Genomic DNA, 24,084 nt, shown 5'->3' with positions numbered 1-24,084 from the left:
TCTTCCCTATTCTAAGAAATTCATTAAGTTTGATAGTGACATTTTACCGTTTGAATCAATCCGTTTAATCATTGAACCGTGTGAATCAGTCTGATGAACGCTAAAGATACCTTATCATCCCTCTGAGCATCAGATTTGACACGCAAAATAGCAAAAATAACCTCGCTAAAAAAACAATACCTGTGAAGAATGTGTCAAATACCGATTCAATATCGATTAGGAATAATGCAGTTGGATTGGAAATTTCAAGATCTTTCTATTAAGTTTAATTTTGATCAAATTGGTTATATGAAACAATTCCAAGCTGATAAAAAACTGACAATAAAACGGAAAGATATCAGGGCTTCCATCTAGAAATTTCAGAATTTGAAAGTTATTGGCCAAAGTATGATCCCTTGGTTGACGATGAAATGAACACCTATCGATATTTTTAGTGCCGTTGGAGATGTCAAATTTTGGGGGAAGTGGGGCAGCTTTTAAATGGGGCACCTTTGAATTTGGGCATTTTTCTCCTATTTTTTTTTATAAAACTGAGTCTTAAGGCGAAATAATTTAGCTCCTATATATTATCAAGCTAAATTACTTCATAATAAGGCTCAGTTTCATTTAAAAATAGGAACAAAAACCTTTTATCAAAGGTGCCCCACTTCTCCCTATATCGCTTTAAATAACTTTTAATCTTCTGAGAAAACTGCCAACAAAGATTCTCTGTCCAATTGGTGTTTCTTCCACCCACAACACATGATGAAAACCTCAAAATTGTGTTCTTTGAATTCGTAACATTCCTCAAAATTACTTATTTTAGCAAAAGTTTATGATACTGAGCTGCACAGAATAGGAATTCAATTGTTTAAAATTTGTCATAGAAAGAACAAATGAAAATTCCCAAATGAATAAAGTTTGTCGGTCTTCAGAGTTATGTTTATCTATGTTACAGCATAAATTGCTGTCAAATAGTATTTGAAAAGTTAATTATAAATATTATCGTTATGGCTCATGTGCGAATCATGATCAGTAGAAAACCTAAAGCCAATTAAAATTTCATGTCTACACTGAACGATAAGCTATATAAGCATATTCCATTAACTTTCCCAACAATTTTCCCTGCATTTTCTTCCTTTGGGGGAAATGATGAAAACTCTCTTGGAAATCATTTTAGTTCCCTTGCTATCGTATAGCTGTACATTTGTACAAGAGGTAGTATACTATTTCGAAAATTTTCACAGAAATGCAAAACGATTAAGGTTATATAAATTATAGAGTAGTTCATGAGATGTCTAGAGATACTATAATATAAATATGTTCAGAATATATATTTATATTTGGTACGTTAAAATTTTCTGTAAACATTACCCATGGATCTAAACATCTAAGGCATTGCACCTTTAAAGATGTGAACTTGAAATTTCAAACTTCACACAAAGTCAGGAATAACATTGTAAATATTATCGTAGCCCTAACCTAATTATACAATGTAATATTTTGTTAGGATTTCTTGATAATTAGCTAAATTCTATTACTACTGAATAACACTAATGAAAAACACATTTTGGAGTAATGGAAAATTTATACTTAATTTGTTAAATTTTTGTGTTTAAATTGCCAAATATTTGTCACATCATAGCAATATGTCACAGTACAAAGCTGCGTGCAAGCTGTGTCAAGAAGCATTATTCTGTGCATTGTAGGCAAATAATAATTTTATTTCATTAATATTTTCAAAAGAAAAACAATACAGGGGAAGGTGGGGCTACTTTAAACTGTGGAGATACATTGATAAACGCTTTTTTGGATATTTTTGAAGGAAACTGGGCGTTAACGTAATGTAATTTAGATAGACAAAACGATACTGGATCCAAGTTTAATTATGATAAGGCCTAGCTTTCTTTGGATATATATACGAAAAAATCGTATTACAATATAGCCCCAATGCTCAAAATAGCCCCTCGTCCCCCTATTGAGTTTAAAATCCATAAAGAAAGCTTGTGATTGGCAAAATTGACCAAACGCTGGAAAAGTTTGAGTGGTTTTGAGTAAGAGCATGCCGCCAAGAGCTTTCTAAACTTTGCAGAGACTTCAATAACTTTTCCGCATCAAAAAGGGCGGGTCATCAGCTGAGTAGTAAATTACTTTCGTCAAGGGAGAAAAATCACATCTCTGAGTTTTTAATTGTTTTCTTAAAAGTAATACAGTCATTAAAAAAATCATTTAAGCTAATGATACTTTTATTAGAATTTGCCTTCGTTGGAGGAGCTGCTCCATAAAACCACTTAAGATATGAAGAGTTGGCAGAGAAGGACCATCAGGAAGTACCCACCAATTAGTGTCCTCCAAAGTAGTTCACTTTTTCCACTCTCACTCACACTGATCACATATTTTATATATCATTCTACCTTCTTGCAATGGCTTCAACTAATTCAACTTAGCTTTAAGCTGTGATTTTTTCATGAAACCAATTGTTAATGTGAACAATCTCTGTCCATGTCATTAATCCTGGATTATTCAGAAAACACCAAATGTTAATCTATATCAGTTCAACTAAAAAAGGCTAATAGCAGTCGCACACCTTGTTAATTGAGGAGATTATAAATCGATTGAAATTTAATCTCTTACTCTTTCAGACTATCAGTTATAGAGGAAGGCTTCTAGGCTTTACAAACATTGGGCTAGTAAGGGGATTCTGTAACAGTGACAATGTCATATGACAAATTTAGAATTTTTTATGTGGTAAATTCAGAAGAACTAACTAAAAATCTAATTCAAATCAGTTGCAGAGAGCTTTTTTGAACTCAATGCAACGGCCATTCGATGCTCATTGAGCTTTAATGAGCCCAATCACAAGTAGATTTTGATTCTCCAATAGTGTCTTGGATGAAAGGTAAATGGAACTCTATTTGCACAAAAAGTCGTTGAAGTTCGAAGAATTCAAATTTAATTTCGAATTTTCATACTAAATTTTCGAACAAGGTGGGGAAAACTTATCAAATATCACACTAAAAAGCTGGAAAAAGAGTTACTCAGTGATTATGGAGTGATTAAATACTGGGGCAGGAACAGTAAACGTCGTTGTTCTTTTTTTTTCCTCACAACAGGAGACCGTTACATTTTGACACTTGAGCACTTCGAAATTCGAACAGAATGTAACTTCCGCCAACTTGCGAGAGTATTAAGAAGTAAGAAAGTCTCTTTTTTGGATCTGCAAAAAGATTTTCGAATTTTTTAAGATCTACTTCTGTACGGAAAGAATGTTGTCCTGCTTCCGAATTTACTACGAAAATTTATCATATGACATTGTCATATCACTACAGAATTCACCCACAAGTTCCTTAAAGGAATATAGAAAAAAATGAAAAGCCTTCCCCTAGACTCTTTTTGTCAATGAAAAATTCAATTTTATTTAACAGAAAGAACCAATTAAATCTAATTTCGTAGAAGTCAATTCTTCTATTAAGATTACAACGGTCTTTTAGTAGAAGGAAACGGGAATTCGTTGGGTAATGGAACTTAACCTTCAAATACTGATAAAACTTCATTAAGTTTTTTTTAATTTTGGTGTTCGCTAGGCTATTTTAAAGATACCTGAATTTTGAACAACAACCACTAAGTTTGAAAGAGATATCTCGACTAATCTAAAGTCTTTTTGTTATAATATTTTGATTTAAAAAAAATCGTCAGAAAATAAAAAATTTGGATTAGGAAAAATTATGTAGGTTTGGTAAAAATTTTGTAACAATCAAGAAAACTGCAAATTGAGTCAGTAAAAAATTAGTTTTTTATGACTCCAGAACACCTTTCGAACTCCAAATTCGAATGAGCTAAATTGAATTTGGACTGATGTTTAAAAGAAGAAGGAAAAGTGTGAAAGAATGAGATAGACATATGCAAAGAAATTTGATAAAATAACAAATTTGATAGTACAAAGATTTTAGAGGAATCCATTTTTCAGTAAAAACAGCCATAGTCGTCATTGGTTTTTGCGACCAATCTTCAGAGTAGAACTAAACTAAATTCGCTTAGTAAAATTGAAAAAAATAAAATTTGGTTTTAAAGGTTTGTAATACAATTACAATTTAAGCTTTTATGCCTTCCGCACACCTTTTAGCTCAGTATAACTTCATGAAATCAAAATTCGCATCCCTTTCTCTCTCAAAAGATTTGCATAAATCTATCCCACTCTTTCAATCTAAAAATTCGACTGAGCTAAATTTAATTTGGTGTGATGTTCGAAATAAGAAGAGTGCGAAAGAGTAAAATAGACATGCGAAGTTTTAAAGAAAGAAAATACGAGAAACAAAATACCAAGAAAATACAATTTTTTTCTTATGGTGCTAGCACACCTTTTCAATTTAGTGAAATTCAATCGATTGAAATTTTACTTCATACTCTTTCAAACTAAAATCAGATATAGCTGTCTCTTTCTGTCAAATAAAATTTAAAACTGAAATTGAAAATGAAATTTAAATTTCCATATGGCAGAAAGAGACAGCTATATATGATTTTAGTTTGAAAGAGTAAGTGGTAAAATTTCAATCGATTGAATTTCACTAAATTGAAAAGGTGTGCCAGCACCATTACCATATTAATTCATTATGGCTTTCATTTTCGATCAGGAAAATTTCCTGAAGTCGAAATTAGGATCTTTTTCCTTCTTAAAGATTTTGCATATGACTATCTCATTTTTTCGCACTCTTCTTCTTCTTTTAAATATCACTCGAAATTCAATTCAGCTCAATCAAATTTGGAGTATGAAAGAATGAGATAGTCATATGCAAAGCGTGTGAGAAAGAAAGGGATGTAAATTTTGATTTCATGAAATTGTCCTGATCTAAAAGATGTGCCGGAGACATTATGTCTCATTTTGAATTACTAATCCAAAAAGTTTGAATTTTTACTGATCAAACGTGGTTTTTCCTCCAGAATTTGATTTACTTGTTGATCAAAAATTGAAATTTGGTTTAGTTTGCTGTAAAGTGACCTTTAAACCAGTTATTTCATTTATTTTTCAATAATGTTGACCTTCGTAAAACCGTTTGAAAATGTTTCAATGAAAGAATCACAGCTGCCCCCAAATTAAAATTAGCTCATCTTTAGCTTTATCTTGTGCCAAAAGGAGTTTTACTATTTCTCTCTCTGTGCTACTTGCAATGTTGTTTCTTCTGGGAGAATTGAGATGCACTTTTGTTGAGAATAATTTCCCCATCTGACTGACCAATTTTGTTGTCTTTTCTTTCCATTCTATTTTGGCTATTTAAGGGTTATCTATTACAACAGGGAAATGAGATTGAGGAGGAGCCAGAGGCGCTTAGTATGTCGTGGCCTAGTACATGGAAAAAGCGGATAACATATTTGCTGGTGGCCCCCATCCTCTTTCCACTATGGCTCACGCTACCCGACACGAGAACACCACGAGGGAAGAAGTTCTTTTCCATAACCTTTATCGGCTCAATTCTTTGGATTGCTGCCTATTCTTACTTGATGGTGTGGTGGGCCAATGTCGCCGGTGACACTGCCCGTATTCCACCAGAGGTAAGTTTCTCCACCTCTTCTTTTTTTCCAGTCGGAGTCACAGGATATTGAATCTGTGATAAGTGACACTTCATCTGGTGCATCCTTTGTATAACACCTATGACTTAACACATTCTTCCTCCAAGTAAATCGAATATTCATCATTATTTGTTGTCATTTCAGGTGATGGGACTGACCTTCTTGGCTGCTGGTACCTCAATTCCGGATCTCATCACTTCGGTGATTGTAGCCAGAAAGGGATTCGGAGACATGGCAGTCTCTAGTTCCGTGGGTAGCAACATATTCGACGTCACGGTTGGGTAAGTTCCACCTCTTAAACATTTCGAAAAATAAGAATTGAAAATATGCCATGGCACAATAGAAATTCCAAATATTACCATGACATTTCCACAAATCATAAATTCCACTTTTTCAAATGCATGTGCACTACTTTTATAACAAAAATAAACTAACATAAAAAAATGATTGCACTTAACATTAGGCACTATAGTAAAATTGGCAAATATCATTGAACCATCAAAACTCTCAAATCTGATGTCGCACTATTTTTGCGGAAAATCAATAGAATAGTATTGTTAGAAACGCATTTTGGGTCATGTTTCCAATGAAAATGCAATATTTGTAAAGATAACACTTCAATTTATGTATAATACCCAACCCATTCAGACCAATTATTTCATATTAGTACTCATTCATTTGATTCTTCAATACAAAGATATTTATGTATACTCAAAGTTATTTGGCAAGTTTGCTGAATTAGATGTTTAAGCATCAACTTTCTTAATTTATGGGAGTTTTCACTTGGGATTTGAGTTTAAAATTAGTTTTATTTACCCAAAATTTCTAAATAAATATTGATAAGAATCATATTAAAATTCCTAAAAGAGTACCGATTATTTGATGGTTCTGTGAAGATGAGTGCTTATTAAAAGTTTGGAGAATGGGTAAAGATTGATTATAGATAACTTCTCTAAATTCCTATACAGATTTGCGACTGGGATTGTTTATTTATTTAAACCTCATGCCGTTAGTATGTACTACTAATCTGTGGATTATAAATTTAAAATGGATGGCATAATGTCCCAGCTTTGCGGAATGCTCGATGTTACGAGATAGAACTCTCCGTGAATTATCTTTTTGCACAATTTTTGGAATCGTACTGACTTGGGGAAAATGTAGAATTACGAAATACGCAAAATTGCGGACAAACGGAACAAATCAGACTTGATCAAAGCGAAAAATAATTACTTCAAAGATAACAAAAGTGCTATCACACTAGGATTTTTTTCAATTTGTAAATTCAATTCATTTTTCAAATGAATTGTTCCTATGCGTTATTTTGCATTAAAAATAATTTGAATTGACAGATTATCACTTATTTATTGATATAAACTAATACTTGGCCCGCCGAAACATGTTTAAACATGCTAAAATAGCATAAATGTGGTTGCTCAATCAAATTTGAATTCAGCAAATTAAAATGTTAAAATTGCTCATTAATTTCAATTTTTATTGCAGTTAAACAAGTAGCCTTTTGTACCAAATTGTTCTTATTAAATTTATTCACTCGTGATTAATTATTATTTGTGGCCAAAAAAATAAAATAGGATGAAAGGAACACCTATTGACACTTTAAAAAGTCGTGTCAGGACTTATTGACACGCTACTCTGTACCATTTGGAATACGAAATTTGAACACTTATCCTTATCAGAAAACGTAGACTAAGGAAAAAACGTCATATTATTTACATTTTATTAGATACTTTAAATAAATTTCAAGATTTTGAAAAAAGTGTCAATAGGGGTTCCCTATCGAAAAGGTGTTCCTTCGACCCTAAGTATAGTGATTAGTGATAAACCTGTACGCGAGTGAAGCTTCATAGTATCGGGAGTAATTTGGTGACTTCCTCCCAAGCAATTCGAAGGAAATTGTTGTGCCAAGAAATCGCAGATGAGCTGTCTTCATACAGATTTTCAAAAAGACTGTATGAGAATCTTTCATGATCTCCTTGCCTACAACCCTTTCTTCTGGCTTTGGGGACTTTTTTGCATAACAGATAAGTGACTTATAAGACATTTTAAGGACTATCACACATTTTCCGGAGTCATTCACAATCAAAAATTTCGCGGCACTATTTAAAATGTGTCTTGTTGTGAGAATTTTCAAGAAAATTCTAGAAATCTTATAATGCTCAATTGGCTCAATTGAATTTAAAGTTAAATTATGAAAATCCTAGTGTGATAAGCACCGTAAGATTTTCAAAACCTTCCAAAATAATCAAATTAGAATAAATTGGTTGGGAAATAGGCTCTCAAGAGTCATTAAATTTCACAATAAAAAACTCGAAATTTCGAATTTACCGGTCATTGGTTTGTGTAAACAAAATGTTCGCCTAATCGAGTAAAATATATCCAAAAATGAAATAAATCACAAGAGCCTGTTTTGAGAAAAGCCAGACATTTTCGAGATCTTCGGAATCTGGTCTAAGCTTTCAATTTCAAGACTGTATTCCACACAATGAGCTTTTAAGAACTTCGCAACTTCGGTTTAGCCCAGTTTCCGATAGTTCTGAAATCCTAAATAACAAACTTTTTTATTGGTTTTTCAAGATCTAATGGAACATTTGTCCTTATCAAGGTCCTTATCCAATCTAAAGTTAATATTTTTCCAAAAATATTTCCTAAAATGTAAGACGACTCGGTTCCGCGGCTAAAGACCCTGACGTTATTATGAATTCAAAAAAACATAAAAAAAAAAAACAAATGACAAAACAATACAGCAAATCAGACTCTGTTAGCAATCGAAGGTTAGATGTTAGGCGTTTCACAAGTTTTTTTTATCGATTTCATTTTTATTGCTGATTTTGGGTCAGTGAAAACTGTCTCGTCGTTAAAGGGTTAAGAAACGAGCGATCATGCCTTCCGATGGTATAACACTCTGAGCTGTATAAGTACGTCAACACATCCTTGCGAAGAGAAATCTTGTCGGGCTACCACCATTAGTAGACTGTTGATGCCCAATTTCCAAGACCTCGGTTATTTTTATTTCACAGAAAAAATTAGAGAACCTAAGCCATATCTCTAAAATTAACGTCTGAACCCTTCTGGTCTCTGGCAAGTTGTCTTTTTTATATAGAGATATTTGAAGGCAGCTCCTTTATCCAGCTCACAGAGCCGATAGGGTAAATTTATTTAGACCAGGGGCCTCTCGACATTTGATTTTTCCATATGATTTTGCATAGAGGCACTGAAGACTATTGGAAAGTTTTTTTCCTTAAGAGAATTGACTTATCAGTTTAATATATTTCGAAATCGTGCATTAAAAGCTATCTAAAAATACATATTTCATAATGCTCGCCGAAATAATACAAGAACTACGAGAAAATTTGTTTAAGTCGCGGTGCAATATCTGCAAATTTTTTACAAGGAAAACTCAAAAATATCTTCACTTTTTATTAAGCTTGATGGGCCCCTGTTTAGACAGAAATCTAGTATATTTATCCCTCCACAGGGATCAGTAACTTCTCTAAAATGGGATCAGTCTTCACTTTAAAGATATTTCAATTTATTTTAAGCCGTAATGAAGATAGTGCGAGATTTCGCGGAGAAACCGCTTGAATAAAAAAAACCATAAAGTGGATTTGAATCCCAATGAAATACCCTTTCAAGAAATATAAATAGTATTTTTATATGTATACTATAGTTTTTTAATGAGAGTCATTTCTCTTCTTAGAATTTAAATATGGGACACGCTTTAGATGGGGGATTCTGGAAATCGTTGGGAAAACTCGTCAACTTTTTCTAGAACTTTCAGCTTAGTCTCTAATACGGGTTTCAGACCTAAGGCTTAGCCATATGGCTTAACTGCTATAATTTTTTTATCAGTCAAGATTTCTTAGAAAAAATTTACTTAGAATTTAATTATTAAGGGAAAATGTTCTATTAGATTCCAGAAAACCAATGAAATTAGTTGCTATATAGGATTTTGAGACCTTCGGGAACTGGGCTAAGCCTCTAGTCTGAAGATCGCTTATGCCTTTATCCTTTGATCAAGTCTTTCAAATGATTTTGAGATTCATTCATTAATTGAATCGGGATATATACAGGGCATGCAGAGGGAATAGGGGCACTTTCTAGAATTTTTATAAATCTTTTTACAATTACCGGAATCCCCACCTGGTTGTGATTTAAGATTTTGAAGTCTTCTGGAACAAGGCTAAACCTCTGGTTTGAAGATATCTTTAAGACCGTTTCTTTCAGCACCTCATACGTCTTTTTTCCCTTGAGTAGACTCCATTACCGACCGGTTTCGCTTATGAGTGGTTCCTTAAACTTTTAGAGAGAGAGCTAAGCTACGAATTTAGCGAACCCTGTGTCCTTCTCGTTATAGGTCCTTCTTTTTTAAGTCCTTTTCCATAATATTCTCTTAATTTACTCAATAGACATAACACTATTTTGTGTGTGGCTGTAAGACGTCCTGCCCATGTGCAGATATGAAACAGAATGTAATTTTCCTAGAGAAGTATTAGTAAATAAGGTAAAGTACCCTCACTCGACCGGGTTCCTCGATTCGACCGGTGGGTCAATTTTTGAATGTTTGATGGTCAATTTCGTCAATTTCTATGAATTTGTCACTAATTGTTAATGTTAGATCATACACCAAATATTAGTGCAAATATAAATTAAATGAATAAATAAATCTACCGGTCGAGACGAGGAACAGGTCAAGCGAGGGCACTTTACATTAGTATTAGTAAATTTGGCACTGCTTCTACATATCGTTGGTTGCCTCAGCAACTGTGCTAACTGCATTTGCTTTGTATCAGCATTCGTTGTAAGCAACGCATCTTTGCGCGGCGTTTGCAATGAATGCAGACACAAAGCAGATGCAGTTAGCACAGTTGCTGAGGCAACCGACGATATTTATAGGGCCGAACTTTGACTTTTCTAAATCAAATACAAGAATTATAGACTTTTGTAATTCTATTGTAAATTTCTTCATACTCTGCAATCATATAGCGTTTCAATCTGACATGGCAAAAGGAAGCCAGTCTAACATATTTTCTAGTTCTAATTGCAAAATGTACTATTTATAGCAACTATTGCAGAAGTTTATAATGGAAAATGAAGTAACACAACTAATTTCTCGTACTCTTTTTTCTCGGTCCTTCATCATCTCAACTCCTGCAATGAACCCAACTAAATCACCTTGAAATTCACCTCAATGGACAATTAGATTGCCAGTACCGTGGCTGCTGTATGGGATAATTTATGGACAGCCGGTCACAGTGAATTCAGTCGGAATGGTTTGTTCAATTACGATTTTATTTATGATGTTATTATTTGTCATCCTGTCGATTGCCTGTTTCCGCTGGCGAATGAACAAAGGTCTCGGCCTAACCATGTTCTTGCTATACTTTGTCTTCGTTGCCGTATCACTTATGTTTGAATATGATGTTATGGAATGTCCTGTCTAAGTTTAATCTCAACCGATAAAGCTCTCTGCCTCCCAGACTCCAAAAGAAAAAAATTAACTCATGTCTGCAAGAAGTACTACAATAAAATCGATTGTGTAACAATAAAGAACATTCTCCCAGCAAAAGCATCATGAGTGATTGCAAAGAGAGTGACCCAGAAAGGACTTAGCAAAAGAAAAACTCTTAAATAGTTCTTGAGCGAAAAATGTTACTTCTACCCAAGAAAACAACATTCTTATAGTGTTCTAACAAACGACATTTTACACCGTCAACAAGGGAGAAAAATTTCCGCGTGTAACCGTATAAAAGAATATATTAGAAAATTGTTTTATAATGCCATAGAGAAGAAAACAATCGCATTGAATCTCATTCGAAATATGTAAGAAAATTCCTTTTGTCCGGAGCTGAGAACGCTGAATGACGTATAGAACAATATAAATTGCATACAAAATCAGCTTCAAATTTTATTCCAAAACACATGAGAAAAAAACACGTGAAAAATAAGAAAAAATACTGGCAAAAATTATTGTATATCATACATAATGCTACAACAAAAACGTTTCCATTCAATAAGAAGAAAAAAAAAACAAAAATAATTTAGTGAACAAAGAACTATTTATATAAAGTCATATTGTCAACCTAAAAAAAAGTGAAAGACAAGACAAAAGAAAACGTAGTCGAATTAGCAAAAAAAGATTTTCTTATTAAAATAAAAGACAAAAAAAAGTTAAATTATTGAATTCCACCATTCTTCGAAATATTCTTCCTCTTATTCTCTATATAAAAAAATATTCTATATTATATTAAAAAAAAACAATGAAAAAAAGAGAAAACTATACTTTAAAAGATGAGAAAAATATTCTTAACTTATTGAAACACAAATTGAGACACTATAGCGGCACTTTACTTGTGATTTACTAACTTGTCTCTATTACAAAACATATTTCATAAGGTAAAAAAAAACATTATAAGAGAGAGAAAAAGAGAGTGAGAGAGAGAAAATGGATAGAAAAATGAGAATGTATCAATTTTATATTTTATCATTGATTAATATTTCAGGAGCAGTAAATGAGGAAAATTCTCTATTATTCATTTTATTTCCATCATATACTTCAATTTGTTATTATCCCTTCGAATGCTACTTGCAGCTTGTGATCGAAATAACAGTGGGTGGCAAAAATGTTAGATTGAACCCTTTTCTTATATCCCATTAGTAGCTTGACAGATGATGTATTCAGCGTATTAAAGACATTTAATTGATTTCTGATGTTCGAAATATTATATGGTTGTACATAAAATTAATCTTTGACATTTTTATTTATATTTTTCTCAAATAAATGGTGGAAACACATTAACATAGAATTTCCTTATGTAATGAAAAAGCTGACATAAACGTCATTAATGTCAAAATAGGCGCCTAAAAATTTGACAGAACATAAATAACCTCACTTTTCAGTGACGACTCAACCTGGCACAGAAAATGCTCTGCAAACGAATATTCAAATAATAACAATAATTATTCCCAATTATTTTCCATTAAATTATTTCTAAAGAGCTATGAAAAATTAAACAAATTTTAGTGTACATTTGGTTAGCACTAGATTCTCACCAACAACGTTTAACCCTTTAAGAACTACGAATGGGACACCGGTATCCCAAAAATGAAAACTAATTTTTCGGGCTACATAAAGGACAAAATAACTTTCTATAGTCGAGAAATTTATTTTTGTTTTTGGGACACCGGTGTCCTACTCGTCCTTAAAGTGTTAAACCTCTTGTTGGTATTTCAATTGACATCATAGATGTCTGTCTGAGCAACGCCGATTTCTCCTAAGAGTGTTTTTAGTGTTAGCCTGTGAGTTACCCCTTCGGGAGGAGTCATCGTGGAGAGGATTAGCATTGAGTGCTATAGATCGTTAGGAGGAACTCTGAGGATTCAGGAGAAACGTCTGGCGGCCAAGGTGCTTATCCACGCGATTCCCTTTAGTGCTCCGTCCTCACAGTTGCCCTGACGGATCTAGCAATTCTTTCTTCCTTTGGAGTTATTTTCCGCAATATCCTCAGGATTACTTATGTAACATAGTTTAAATTGTACGTGTATTCCTGCAACTGAAGATCTGTGTTAACATGGATCATGAAAGCCCATACAATAATATTTTTAAGTTAACGTATAAGTTCTTTCGTGATTTATTTCGAATTTATTTATTGAATTTATTTGATTATTTCGTGATTAAAATGCATTTTAATCTATATACTTTTTGTGATAGTTTTCCATATAAGTGGGGTTATGTCATGTTAACCTGACATTTTTCTGATTTTGATGGGATTATTCAATTGAATAACCAACCAAAAGACACTTCACTGTGTCCACAGATCCAAATTATTTGGTAAAAAGCTCTAAAACAGCAGAATTTTAAAGTTTATAAATTGATATTTCTTTCACTTGCCGTTTAGGACATAGATCTACGTATCTACACTGAGAAAAAGATGGTGCGATTAACATTTTTTCCTCTGAAATTTAACACTTTTTGGGTGTAAAAATATATCAACATTATTTAATGTTAATTTTACATCTTTTTAAGGGTAAAATTAACATGAAAAAGGGTACCTTTAACCCTAATACACCTAAAAAGGATAATATTTACACCGATTTTGGATCAATACTTCAGGGTGAAATTAACATTTCCGGAATGTTATTTTAACTTTTTTGGATTTCTCTCAGTGTATACGACTTGGATGAATATCGTCAGAAGAAAATAATAATGTTTTTCGATTTATATCTTTCGTCGTCACTAGACGGAAAAAAATAACTTTATCACCTTTGATTTAAAAGTCAGATTGAAGTCTAGACAATGTATCGGTCAACATAAGGTAAAACAGTTTAATTCAGAATCTGATCAAATTGAAATTTTGTTTATTAAAATCTCAGCTAACTTATCATTGTGAATGGACTACCAAGTCGTAATGTATTTATTAAAGAAAAATTCTGTATTCTGTATTAATACTCCAAGTTGTATTTTGGTTTGAAATAAGAAATAAAAGAACAAAAAATTTCATAACAACATCCATTAGTGGCCTTTCATACTGTATTAAAAGTTTTACATTTAATATAATGTTGTGTTTCTGACACAAATCGATAGCAATCGGCTATTCATTACATAACTTTCTGAATATCTCAGTGAAAGATTATGAAAATCTCTAATAGTTCCATCGACATTAGAGTTAGCGACTGACAGTACATTAAGGACGTGAAAATATTTTTCTCTCCGATAAAAAATGATAAATCTAGCGGATTTCTGATAGACATATCGATCGACATGATTTATAGTGTTTCCTTCCCATGTTAATGTGTTTCCATGTTAAGCAATTCAAAGATAAAGCATTAAGTCTCAAGTAGATGACTAATATTTAGGTCTATCAAATGTTTCGACTCATCAAATATTGTTTTTTGTACTGAAATTGGATGAGACTGAAAGTTTTTAACAGAAAAAGCTCAACAATGTTGATCTTCTATGCCATAAACTGAAAACATTTTATAGCAAGTGAGATAAGCACCATTTGCGGATAATCCACAAAGTATTATGTAAGATCCTTATTTTCTTGATGAGAAAAGATTTTCGGTATATTCAAAATCTCCTTGCTATTATATAAAAACAGTAATTACTAATAATTGTCGCGTTTGCAGAGATTCTAAACTACGAAAAGATCATTGGACTACTGATGAAGATGATTGATCTGCTCAAATTTCGAACAAGGTCTATTCAGATAGCTGATTGGATTACTATAAAATTTAAGACTTCCTTAGAGATTTTCTCTAACTAAGATATTTCCAAGTTGATGTTTTCTGTTGACGCTGACACTTTCTGAAATATAGGATCTAAGTATGGGCTCTTGCAGTATAACGACATGAGAGTTTATCCGGAAAGATTTTTTATAATTACTTTTGAATACATAATCAAAGAGAGGTGGAAAGATTCGTGGCCTAGGCCTAGGTCTTCATGGCCTAGACACACTTAGGACTTAACCGAGAGAAGGCTTAACGTAATTATAATCTTTCTTTATTTATTTATTAAAAAAATGCTTTTGAGCAGGTGCTCTTGAAAGCAAAAACATACATGTATTTATAAAAACATAAAGATTAGAAAGATTTGTCAGAAAGAAAAGTTTGCGTCCACCGCCGTCTCAGCATTGATTACTAATCTCCAGAGCCAAACGATGGAAATGCTCTAATCAGAATAATGATCACATTACATTTCTGTGAGTTTATAACTAATCCGTCTCCCGGCTTACGCCGAGAAATATTTCTGACATTATTGACGATTAAAGTGTCACCGTGGTGTCACATATAAGATTAATACTAAGAGTAAGGACAAACAGAAAGTGAGGTGTATAGTATTCAAAATTTCAATTGGAAAAAAATCTGTGTTAGAAAGAGTGAACTCTAGTTGAATAATACTATGAGCAAAATATTACTGTTTTTATTAATTGTTTTCTGAACCATATTATTCTATGCATCCCAACTGTGATTCGGTCAATTTTCGAGCGATTGCATGGTTGCCAACTTTGTACGGGAAAATACGAGAAAGACAAGATAAAGCAATTGCTATCTTTTTCGCCATTCTCGCAGTTTAGAAAGTATTAATCTTACATATGACACCACGGTCAAGAATGCCGAAATTCGAATTGGCAGAACAAACAGCGCTAAAATGGTGAGAACGTGAATTTGCACTAGGCTTCCGGAAGATTTTCGAATAGATTTGGCTTGACTTTAGAGTGGCTTTGTCTTTTCTAAAGGTTATTACTGATCGGAACCATTGAATATTTAAAAAGAAACTGAGTTTAGATAATAAAAGCTGCAAAATACTTAATGACGTCGTAATATAAAATTCTTTAATATTGCATTTACATCAAATATTTGACAGGCCTAAATACTTTAGTCATTAGCTTGAGTAAATAAATATTTACTTACAAAAATATTTCGTGCTATCACATTTTCTGATTGGCTAGAACCTTGTCTGCCTTCAATCTTTAGCCAATCAGAGTACACGATGAGAGTGAATATTCTATTAGGTCAAATATTTATTTACATCTGAATCATGCTTAAAGTTAGCAGTTTATCATTCAAGCCTTCAATAAAAATTGAACTAATAGATTTTTTTTACCGTCAATATCATTTTTGTCACTCACTGTACCCCTTGTGGACTGATAAATATCTTCTCCACTTCTTATCCATACACGTTTGGTGAAAAATGGGGAACTTTACGTTATTTAAAATGTATAGCGCCAAGTTAAATGCTAGAAAGATTTTTTTTGATAAGAATATATCCTCTCCATAGAATGTCTTATCAGCCGTTATTCAATTTGTAATAGATAAACATCGGTGAAAAGCGCAATAGAAGATGGAGAGATGAGTAAATATAAAGTACAAATAAATTTTTGCTTCAATTTATTTTAAAGTGTCATATTTAGCATTTGAAAAGAAATTTGAAAAAAATACGACGAGCTTTGTTTGGCTTGAAGACGAAGAAAAAAATTGCAATTTATTTGAAGCATTGTATTGCATGTTGCTTATTTTTCTCCAGATAGAGAGAAAATTTTATTAATTGAAAATGGAACAAATGCGATTTCTTCGAAACTGTTAATTGAGTCTTCAACTTGGATCATTCTCTCTGATTGAACAAAAAAAAAAAGTGCAATAAAAATATAGTGAAAAAAAATCTATACTATTTATCGAGAAATTCCCTCAGTTTTCTTATTAAATCTACTAAATTTTTCTTCGATATTAATACCTTTCTTCATCTCATGTACTCTACAATTCAATTCCTCTTCCCACCCCAAATCTTATCTTGAACTTCTATCATAAAGAAACTCTCGAATGTATGTTGAAAAAAAAATCGTAAAATTCTCTTTTAAAGTCCATTCAATTAAACAAAAAATAAATCAAGATGGGAAATTATAGTGAAAAAAAACAAATTTGAATATTGAGTGATTTTTAATAAAAAGAAATTATTTGTGAAGGACATTTTTCACGATATTGGATAATGAGGTTTAAAAAAAAAACAAAATGCTATTAAGAGATGAGAAAAAAATAAAATTCCAAAGCAATAAGCAATATTTGTAGATGTTACTGATTACAGAGAGAACAAGTTCGTAATTTTTCAAATTCATTTAACTCATATTAGTAATGCAAAAAAGAAAAAAAAATTAAGTAAAACTGAAGCGAATGAAGTTAAAAATTGCATTGAAGTACTGTAAATATTGAAGATTGTATAGTTAAATGTTTAACTTTGGTATTTAATAAACAAAACAACAAAAAAAAAGAGATGATGAGAAATCTTGTAACCCCGAAGATACACTGTTTTATGAAATATATATTATATTATAGAAGTGAACAATTATTATAACTCGTTGCGATCATTTTCATATTTCATCACAAAAACAACAGCTCTCATTAATTTTTCAAAATACTCAGAATTTTGCCACTAATATACAAAAAAAATGAAAAATAATATAGTTAACAAAAACATGTCATACGTTATATTAAAATCATTCGTGTTATATTTTATCTTATATAGCGTATGCATTTAATTAGTTAAAAAAAATGAAAAGATCAGAAGATTTTGAAAAAGTAAAAAAAAATGAAAATACAAAACAGAACTGCATCAGAAACAACATTGTATGTAAGAAAAATACTTCTGGAAACGAGTAGAAGAATTAAAAAAAAAGAAAACCGGAAGAGTGAAAATCGTATATGCAAAAAAAAATCTTCTAGAGCAAGAGAAATCATAAAAATTAACAATGGGAGTGTTAAAAATTAATAACTACAGATAATTCAGAGAGAGAACAGAGAAACACATCCTTTTTATATAACAAGAATTAATAAAATTATATATATATAAAGGATAGTTGTTATACGCTTTTAGTAAGTAAGTTCAATATACACTCATAATTACATAAAATACAAACATAAATTAAATATTCAATTATTTTTATTTTTTTATTATTTTTTTGAATCTAATTTCATTATTTATTTCATTAGAATGAAATAGGCCTTTTACCCATTATTTAGCCAAAAAAATTTGAACCTCTGCTTAAATAGCGTGCGGCTGACTATTCCCTGCGGGTAACTATGTCCCCTTCCTGTTCGTAAGCTTTTCTTTAATTCTAACACTTAAGGATGGTCTTTACTGATCTTATCTACCACCAGTGGCGGATATAGAGGGTAGCAAAGAGGAAATGTTGACGGAGCTCCTATCCCAATGGGGCCCCTTGAACACCTTTTTTTCAAATATTTTGTATGTTTTTTTTTTACCTAAGACACTTAATTTTATCCGTTATGCCCTAGACAGACTTACGACTTAAACCGGGAGACTACTTAGTGGAAAATTATGGAAATGTAGTTTAATCATTATTTCGAATATAATTACGTAAAGCCGTCTCTCGGCTAATCCTCAGGTCAGTCGAGGCCCTTACCGTTCCTACAAGATATTCAAAATATTAAAAAAAAATAAAAGTATAAAATAAAATATAATTTAAGGTCCCACTTACAATTTCGAAAGCTAAAATTTCGAAAGCCAAAATCCCGAAATTTCAGGATTTTGAACAATCGGGATTTTTGCTTTCGGTATTTTGGCTCTTTCGGGATTTTAGCGTTCGAGACTTTGGCGTTCGGGATTTTGGCTTTCGGGATTTTGGCTTTTGGGATTTTGGCTTTTGGGATTTTGGCTGCCTCCGAATCAAAGAACCTTTATCTCACCTTAAGGACATTTTTACCCAAAGAAATTTTACATTTTACTGTTTTATCTTTTATTGGATCTATGAGTTTTCGAAAAATACCAAATATCAATAAATTTAGATTAAAAATCGATAAAAGACAAGAATCGATGAAATATACCGCTTTTTGGAGTCGTAAAGAGCAATCCCCATATTATTTTTGATAAATTTCCCGATATTTTCTTTAAGTAAACGTCTTCTTGGTGGCTTTAGCAAGCTTTAAAAAAAGACATTTCTTTTCTTATCGATCCGAGCACAGCCCATTTTGGAAATATTTCAGATGTTTTAGAGAATTTTTTGCGGAGGTGTTTTCGTCGTTTCAAATAAATACGAGGTCATAAAAATCGATACTGAAATAGATTTATGGTGAATTTAAGGGAGTTTCAAAAAAGAAAAGCTAAAACTGACCAATACTTATTTGCTTTTGAAAAACTATTTGAAGACTGTTTATGAGCTATCTGAACCACTCAAAACCATCAAAATTGATTTGAAATTAAATTTATGTCGATCAAGAGTCTAAAAGCCTTTTTTTGTATAAGAGTATGGTTTTGGGACACTAACAAAAGCGTCAAATGCAATTTTCTCCGAAAAAAAACCTGTTCAGATCCATGAAAACGTTTTGTACCACTTTGTCTAAATCCGTAAAAATTGGCGCAGAAATAGAACAGAAAATCACTTCTTATTATAAAAAAATTAAAATTATAATATAATAATAATAATAATAAATTATTCAAGCTCTACATTTCCCCCCTTACGATGCGTCTGCCGCCGTCTTAGCGTTCTTGACCAGCCTCCGAAGCCAAACGTTATAAGTTATTATCGTTTTCCTAAGTTCTTATGAGGATTTTAATGATTTTTAAATAAGCTAAAATTCGTACAAATTTTACTTATTTTTGCAAATTTTCGAGAAAGCTCTCTTTTTATGCGTTCGAAAAAAGTTTTTTTTTTTTTGGAGATAATCATCCAATTTGGCCATTCCTTTTACTAAAATCTTGACACCCTTGATACTATTATTATTAATCGTAAGGAGACACGTGTTCGTGTAGGGAGAATCTGCTGATCGTACATCGATCAGGAACGCCTTCCTCGTAGTGTAGATTCTTCTTCCATGTCCCCAAAGTTTTTGCGCAGAGGCGATGCACTTTTATTATGTTATATCACAGTGAAAATGTCTTTTACATTCAGATCGTTGCACCGGGCGGGACTCGAACTCACAACTTTGAGAGTCAAGTCGGAGATCAATCTGGTCAAGAGCCAATGGTCTTGCCTATTGCGCCACCGAGATCCCCAACCTTTACACTATAATAGAACCTCTTATTAATCCTGAATGATAAGGACCTCAATCTATGTTTATACAATTTTGTATGCGAAGACCATTCTTACACATTAGAATTAAAGAAAAGTTTACGATGAGTAGAGAGCAAAGTCACTCACGGAGGACAAAGTCCCCCGCATCTACGGTACGAAAAACTTGGAAAAATAACGCTCTTAAAGAAGATGAACAAAATCACTATTGGGGCAAGTATTTAGCACAGAAAAACAATAATTTATAAAATTTAATTTAAGCCTTCTGATTTTTAAATATTAAAAAAATGCATAACTAGAGGTCTTCCTACCCAAAAAATAACAAATTGGAATAAAATAAAATTATTTTAAAAATTAATCAATTATTCCAAACATTAATCATTTTGGGCTTCAATTTTATTTTTTTAAAACTTTGCCAGTAAAATAATATTTGAAAAAAAAATTATCGAAATAAAATTCACATAATTATGTATTCTCTCTCACATAATACACAAAAAAACTCACTGTTATAAAATTATTACAAAGAAACAGAAAGAGAAAGATTGATGAAAGTCCATAATATATAGGAAAAAGTAAAAAAAAAAATAATGTAATTAAAAGCTAGGTGACATTATACAGATGAAAAATTGAAAAAAAAATGAAAATTGTAAAATTCAATATATATACATGTATTTAAAAAGGAGATTAAATAAAACATATAAAGAATTACTTATGTTGCTCTGCCTTAAAAAGCCATACACAAAGAAGAAAAAAAATTGTTAAAATAAAAGTTTTAATTGACTAGAAATGACGTGAGATAGTGGAAGGAAAAGAAAATCAAGAGTACGTTTTAAATAAATGAAGAATAAAACCATATGTTGTTTAGTAATTAGATGATGATGAAAGTGGAAGTGTTTATTTATTACGAAATGAAAATGAAGAAAAAAATAGTGAAATAGAGATGAGACAACTTTAAAAAAGAAATCCTTATATACAAGATGAAAAAATTGTATATAAAAATTGTTATGACCAAAAAGATAAAAATGTATAAATTGATTTTTTTATCATAATAAATTGTAGTGATGAGTATTTATTACCACGATTTTGAGATGATGAGAAAATGTATGAGAAAAAAAATAGACAAAGTTGTACCATTACATAGTGGAATATTATGACACAATAAGCAAGAAATTAGTCTAATTTTTAGACGATATTTAACCAAAACAAAAAAAATTATATATACCGTGAAGAACTCATGAAACAAATTAACTTCTACTTATCATTATATCAAACTTTAAAAAAAAGCATTATAACGTAATAGAAGCGAAAATTCAAACCATTAAAGAAAAGACAAAACACCAACCAAAACAACATGAAGCCGTAGAAACAACGATAATTACATTTATAACAAACAAAAAAAATGAAAATGTACTCTTATATAACAATTAAAGAAAAAAAGAAGGTAAAATGAATAAATTACTTCATTGGGAAAATTATTGAGAAAAAAAAGTAATGTTAACTAGTTATATGCCATTAAATAGTATGGTTAAATCATGCGCGAATTTGATAAAAGATGGGAAAATTGCTGAAAAAACAAACAGAATGAAAATATCGCAAAAAAATCCACGAAATATTCCAAAAAAGTCTCAATGGGAAAAAGGATAATTGTTTAAAATATTTTAAAATGAATCTGTCACCCAACGTAGGAGGAAACTTAGACTCTACGAAGACGAAAACAATACAAAGTGGTCCGATTGAGGTGTTTCAAAATTATCTAAAAAGTTTTTGTTTCTTTCTAATGCAATTTATATTGATGCGAGCGTGGTGGCAAAAATCCTGAATGAAAACTACGTAAAAATCATAAATTTTCACCTAAAAATAACCATTTTCTTACGTTAATGTGCATGGCACGGTAACTTTTGTTTATAAACAAAGTGTCCATGAGAGTGAGCGAGATGACTAGATCTAGATCTCACTCACTCTTATTGTAATGTCAAAAATGTCAAAAACATGTTTACAAAACAAAAGTTATTGTGCGTTGGCCATTATGATGCCCAATGCGCAATAAATTTTTTCTGTAAACATATTTTCAAAATTTCATATGAGAGAGAGCAAGATGACTATATCTTGGTTTCATGCACTCTCATTGAAATGTCAAAAACATGTTTACAAAACAAAAGTTATTGTGCGTTGAGCATGAGAGTGAGAGAAATGACTTGATTTATGCCCAACGTGCAATAACTTATATTTGTAAACATGTTTTCAAAATTTTCCATGAGAGAGAGCGAGATAACTAGCTGTATATTTTATTCATTCTCACTGAAATGTCAAACACATGTTTACAGACGTTGATCATTATGCCCAGCGCAGACTTTTGTTTTGTAAACATATTTTTGGCGTTGGTATGAGAGTGAATGAAACCTAGATTTAATCATCTCGCTCACTCTCATGGGCAATTTTTAAAAACATATTGTTTTTTAAGGAAATCGCCAGCATTGCTCTAGGTGGATACGTCAATATTCTGTCAAATGCAGTTTTTGACGAAAATTACTCCCAATGTGTAGAAGCATTTATGTCAAACTTAAATTTGATAAAACAAATGTGGTTCTGTGGTGCTCATTATGTTTATTTGGTTGAACTACAAATCGTAGTTATCTTATTCATATAAGGAACAATTTCTTTATAACGCTTATTTGATATCACAGGGTAATAATTCCGTCTACAAGTGTACTGATAGAAAAACGAAAAGAAACTAAAGCTGTTCTGTTCAAAGTAATATATTCTTCTATAATTCTTCAAATCCAAAAAGCTTCGTTGTTAATATTTTTAATGGCTATATAAGGTATTTTATGATTTGTTTCCAGAAAAGTTTCCAAAAAATAAAGCAAACTATACATTTGTTATTACATTTATCCTTTAAAAAGTATTTTCTCTTTTATGGCCTCTTCACATTAGAGAAATTTATGTCCATATTGGAGCAAATTGCCCACGTTTATGGCCTCTAAACACCAGACGAATTTATGTCCATATTGAAGAGCTTTTCCTACAGCGTAAGAAATTGGCTTCAATATGGACATATATTTCTCTAGTATGTTGAGACCATTATCTAGGAAAAGGTCTTCAATATAGACATAAATTTCTCAAATGTGTAGAGGTCATTAGCAAAAAACTGAAATTCCAAAATCATCCACACTTAACGAAACGTCATTTCATACAAAAAAACTTGTTTTATTTTTATTTATATAATTTATAAAACGTAAATTTATAAAAAAAATTATAAAACGTAATTAGCAAAAATATTTAAAACAAAAAAACAACATTCAATAACTTCAAGAAACTAAGTATTTTGGCGTTTCTAAATTATGTAATATAGTTTTAAAAATGCAAATCTTGAAATTTATTCTTTTTATTTGTTTCTTTTTGTTATTTTTTTAGTATTCGTCGTCCGCGAATTGTGTGTTGAATATCAAGATTTCAAGACCTCTGAGAAAGCGTTTCTGAGAGGTCTTTATAAAAACAAAAATCTACGATTTGTATCTTAAATTAAAAAAATCCAAGGCATTTGACAGTTTAAACATTTAATCTTGTTTATATTATTCGAATTTTATCTTGGTCCCAATAATTACAATATTTACAAAACCTACATTATAGTACTCAGCCTATACTGCCCAACGCATAATAGGGGAAAGCGCGCTACCTTCGGACGGCTCAAGCTTCGGACAACTCATTTTTTCTACGCTCCTAATGGGTTTGGCCTATGACTCTTTTCAGGAAATTTGAAGCATTGGACTAGTTATTAAAATACAATATTATAATGGGTCAAACTAATTAAAAACAAATTGAAAAAAATGTTCGAAGCTAAGTCGTCCGAAGGTACAGTTATTTCTCCTATTTTTTCTTTTTTAAACAAGTTTTTGAAACAGCCTATAGAAGCGAGCGAGGTAACTAGATCTATATCTCATTCACTTTCATTGCAATGTCAAAAACATGTTTACAAAACAAAAGATACTTTGCGTTGGGCATA

General features: G+C 31.5%; 1 protein-coding gene across 8 annotated transcripts in view; it reads left to right on the top strand.

Annotated features, from left to right (window-relative positions):
• Positions 1 to 17,509, top strand: part of LOC129808054 (sodium/potassium/calcium exchanger Nckx30C) — a 76,290-nt gene extending 58,781 nt beyond the window's left edge. For 4 of the 8 annotated variants that reach the window (XM_055857729.1, XM_055857726.1, XM_055857723.1 and 1 more), the window contains exons 5-7: positions 5,272 to 5,526; positions 5,689 to 5,825; positions 10,763 to 17,509. In XM_055857729.1, the coding sequence (XP_055713704.1) occupies positions 5,272 to 5,526; positions 5,689 to 5,825; positions 10,763 to 11,003 (633 nt within the window). In that variant the 3' untranslated portion in view covers positions 11,004 to 17,509. Of the gene's footprint in view, positions 1 to 5,253; positions 5,527 to 5,688; positions 5,826 to 10,762 lie in introns of all 8 variants that reach the window. The other 4 variants (XM_055857724.1, XM_055857722.1, XM_055857728.1 and 1 more) reach the window with 1 other exon arrangement.
• The last annotated feature ends 6,575 nt before the right edge of the window (positions 17,510 to 24,084 follow it).

This window comes from Phlebotomus papatasi, chromosome 3 (genome assembly GCF_024763615.1).
Source record: "Phlebotomus papatasi isolate M1 chromosome 3, Ppap_2.1, whole genome shotgun sequence".
NCBI lineage: Eukaryota > Metazoa > Arthropoda > Insecta > Diptera > Psychodidae > Phlebotomus > Phlebotomus papatasi.
This window is presented reverse-complemented; position numbering and strand designations above follow the sequence as displayed.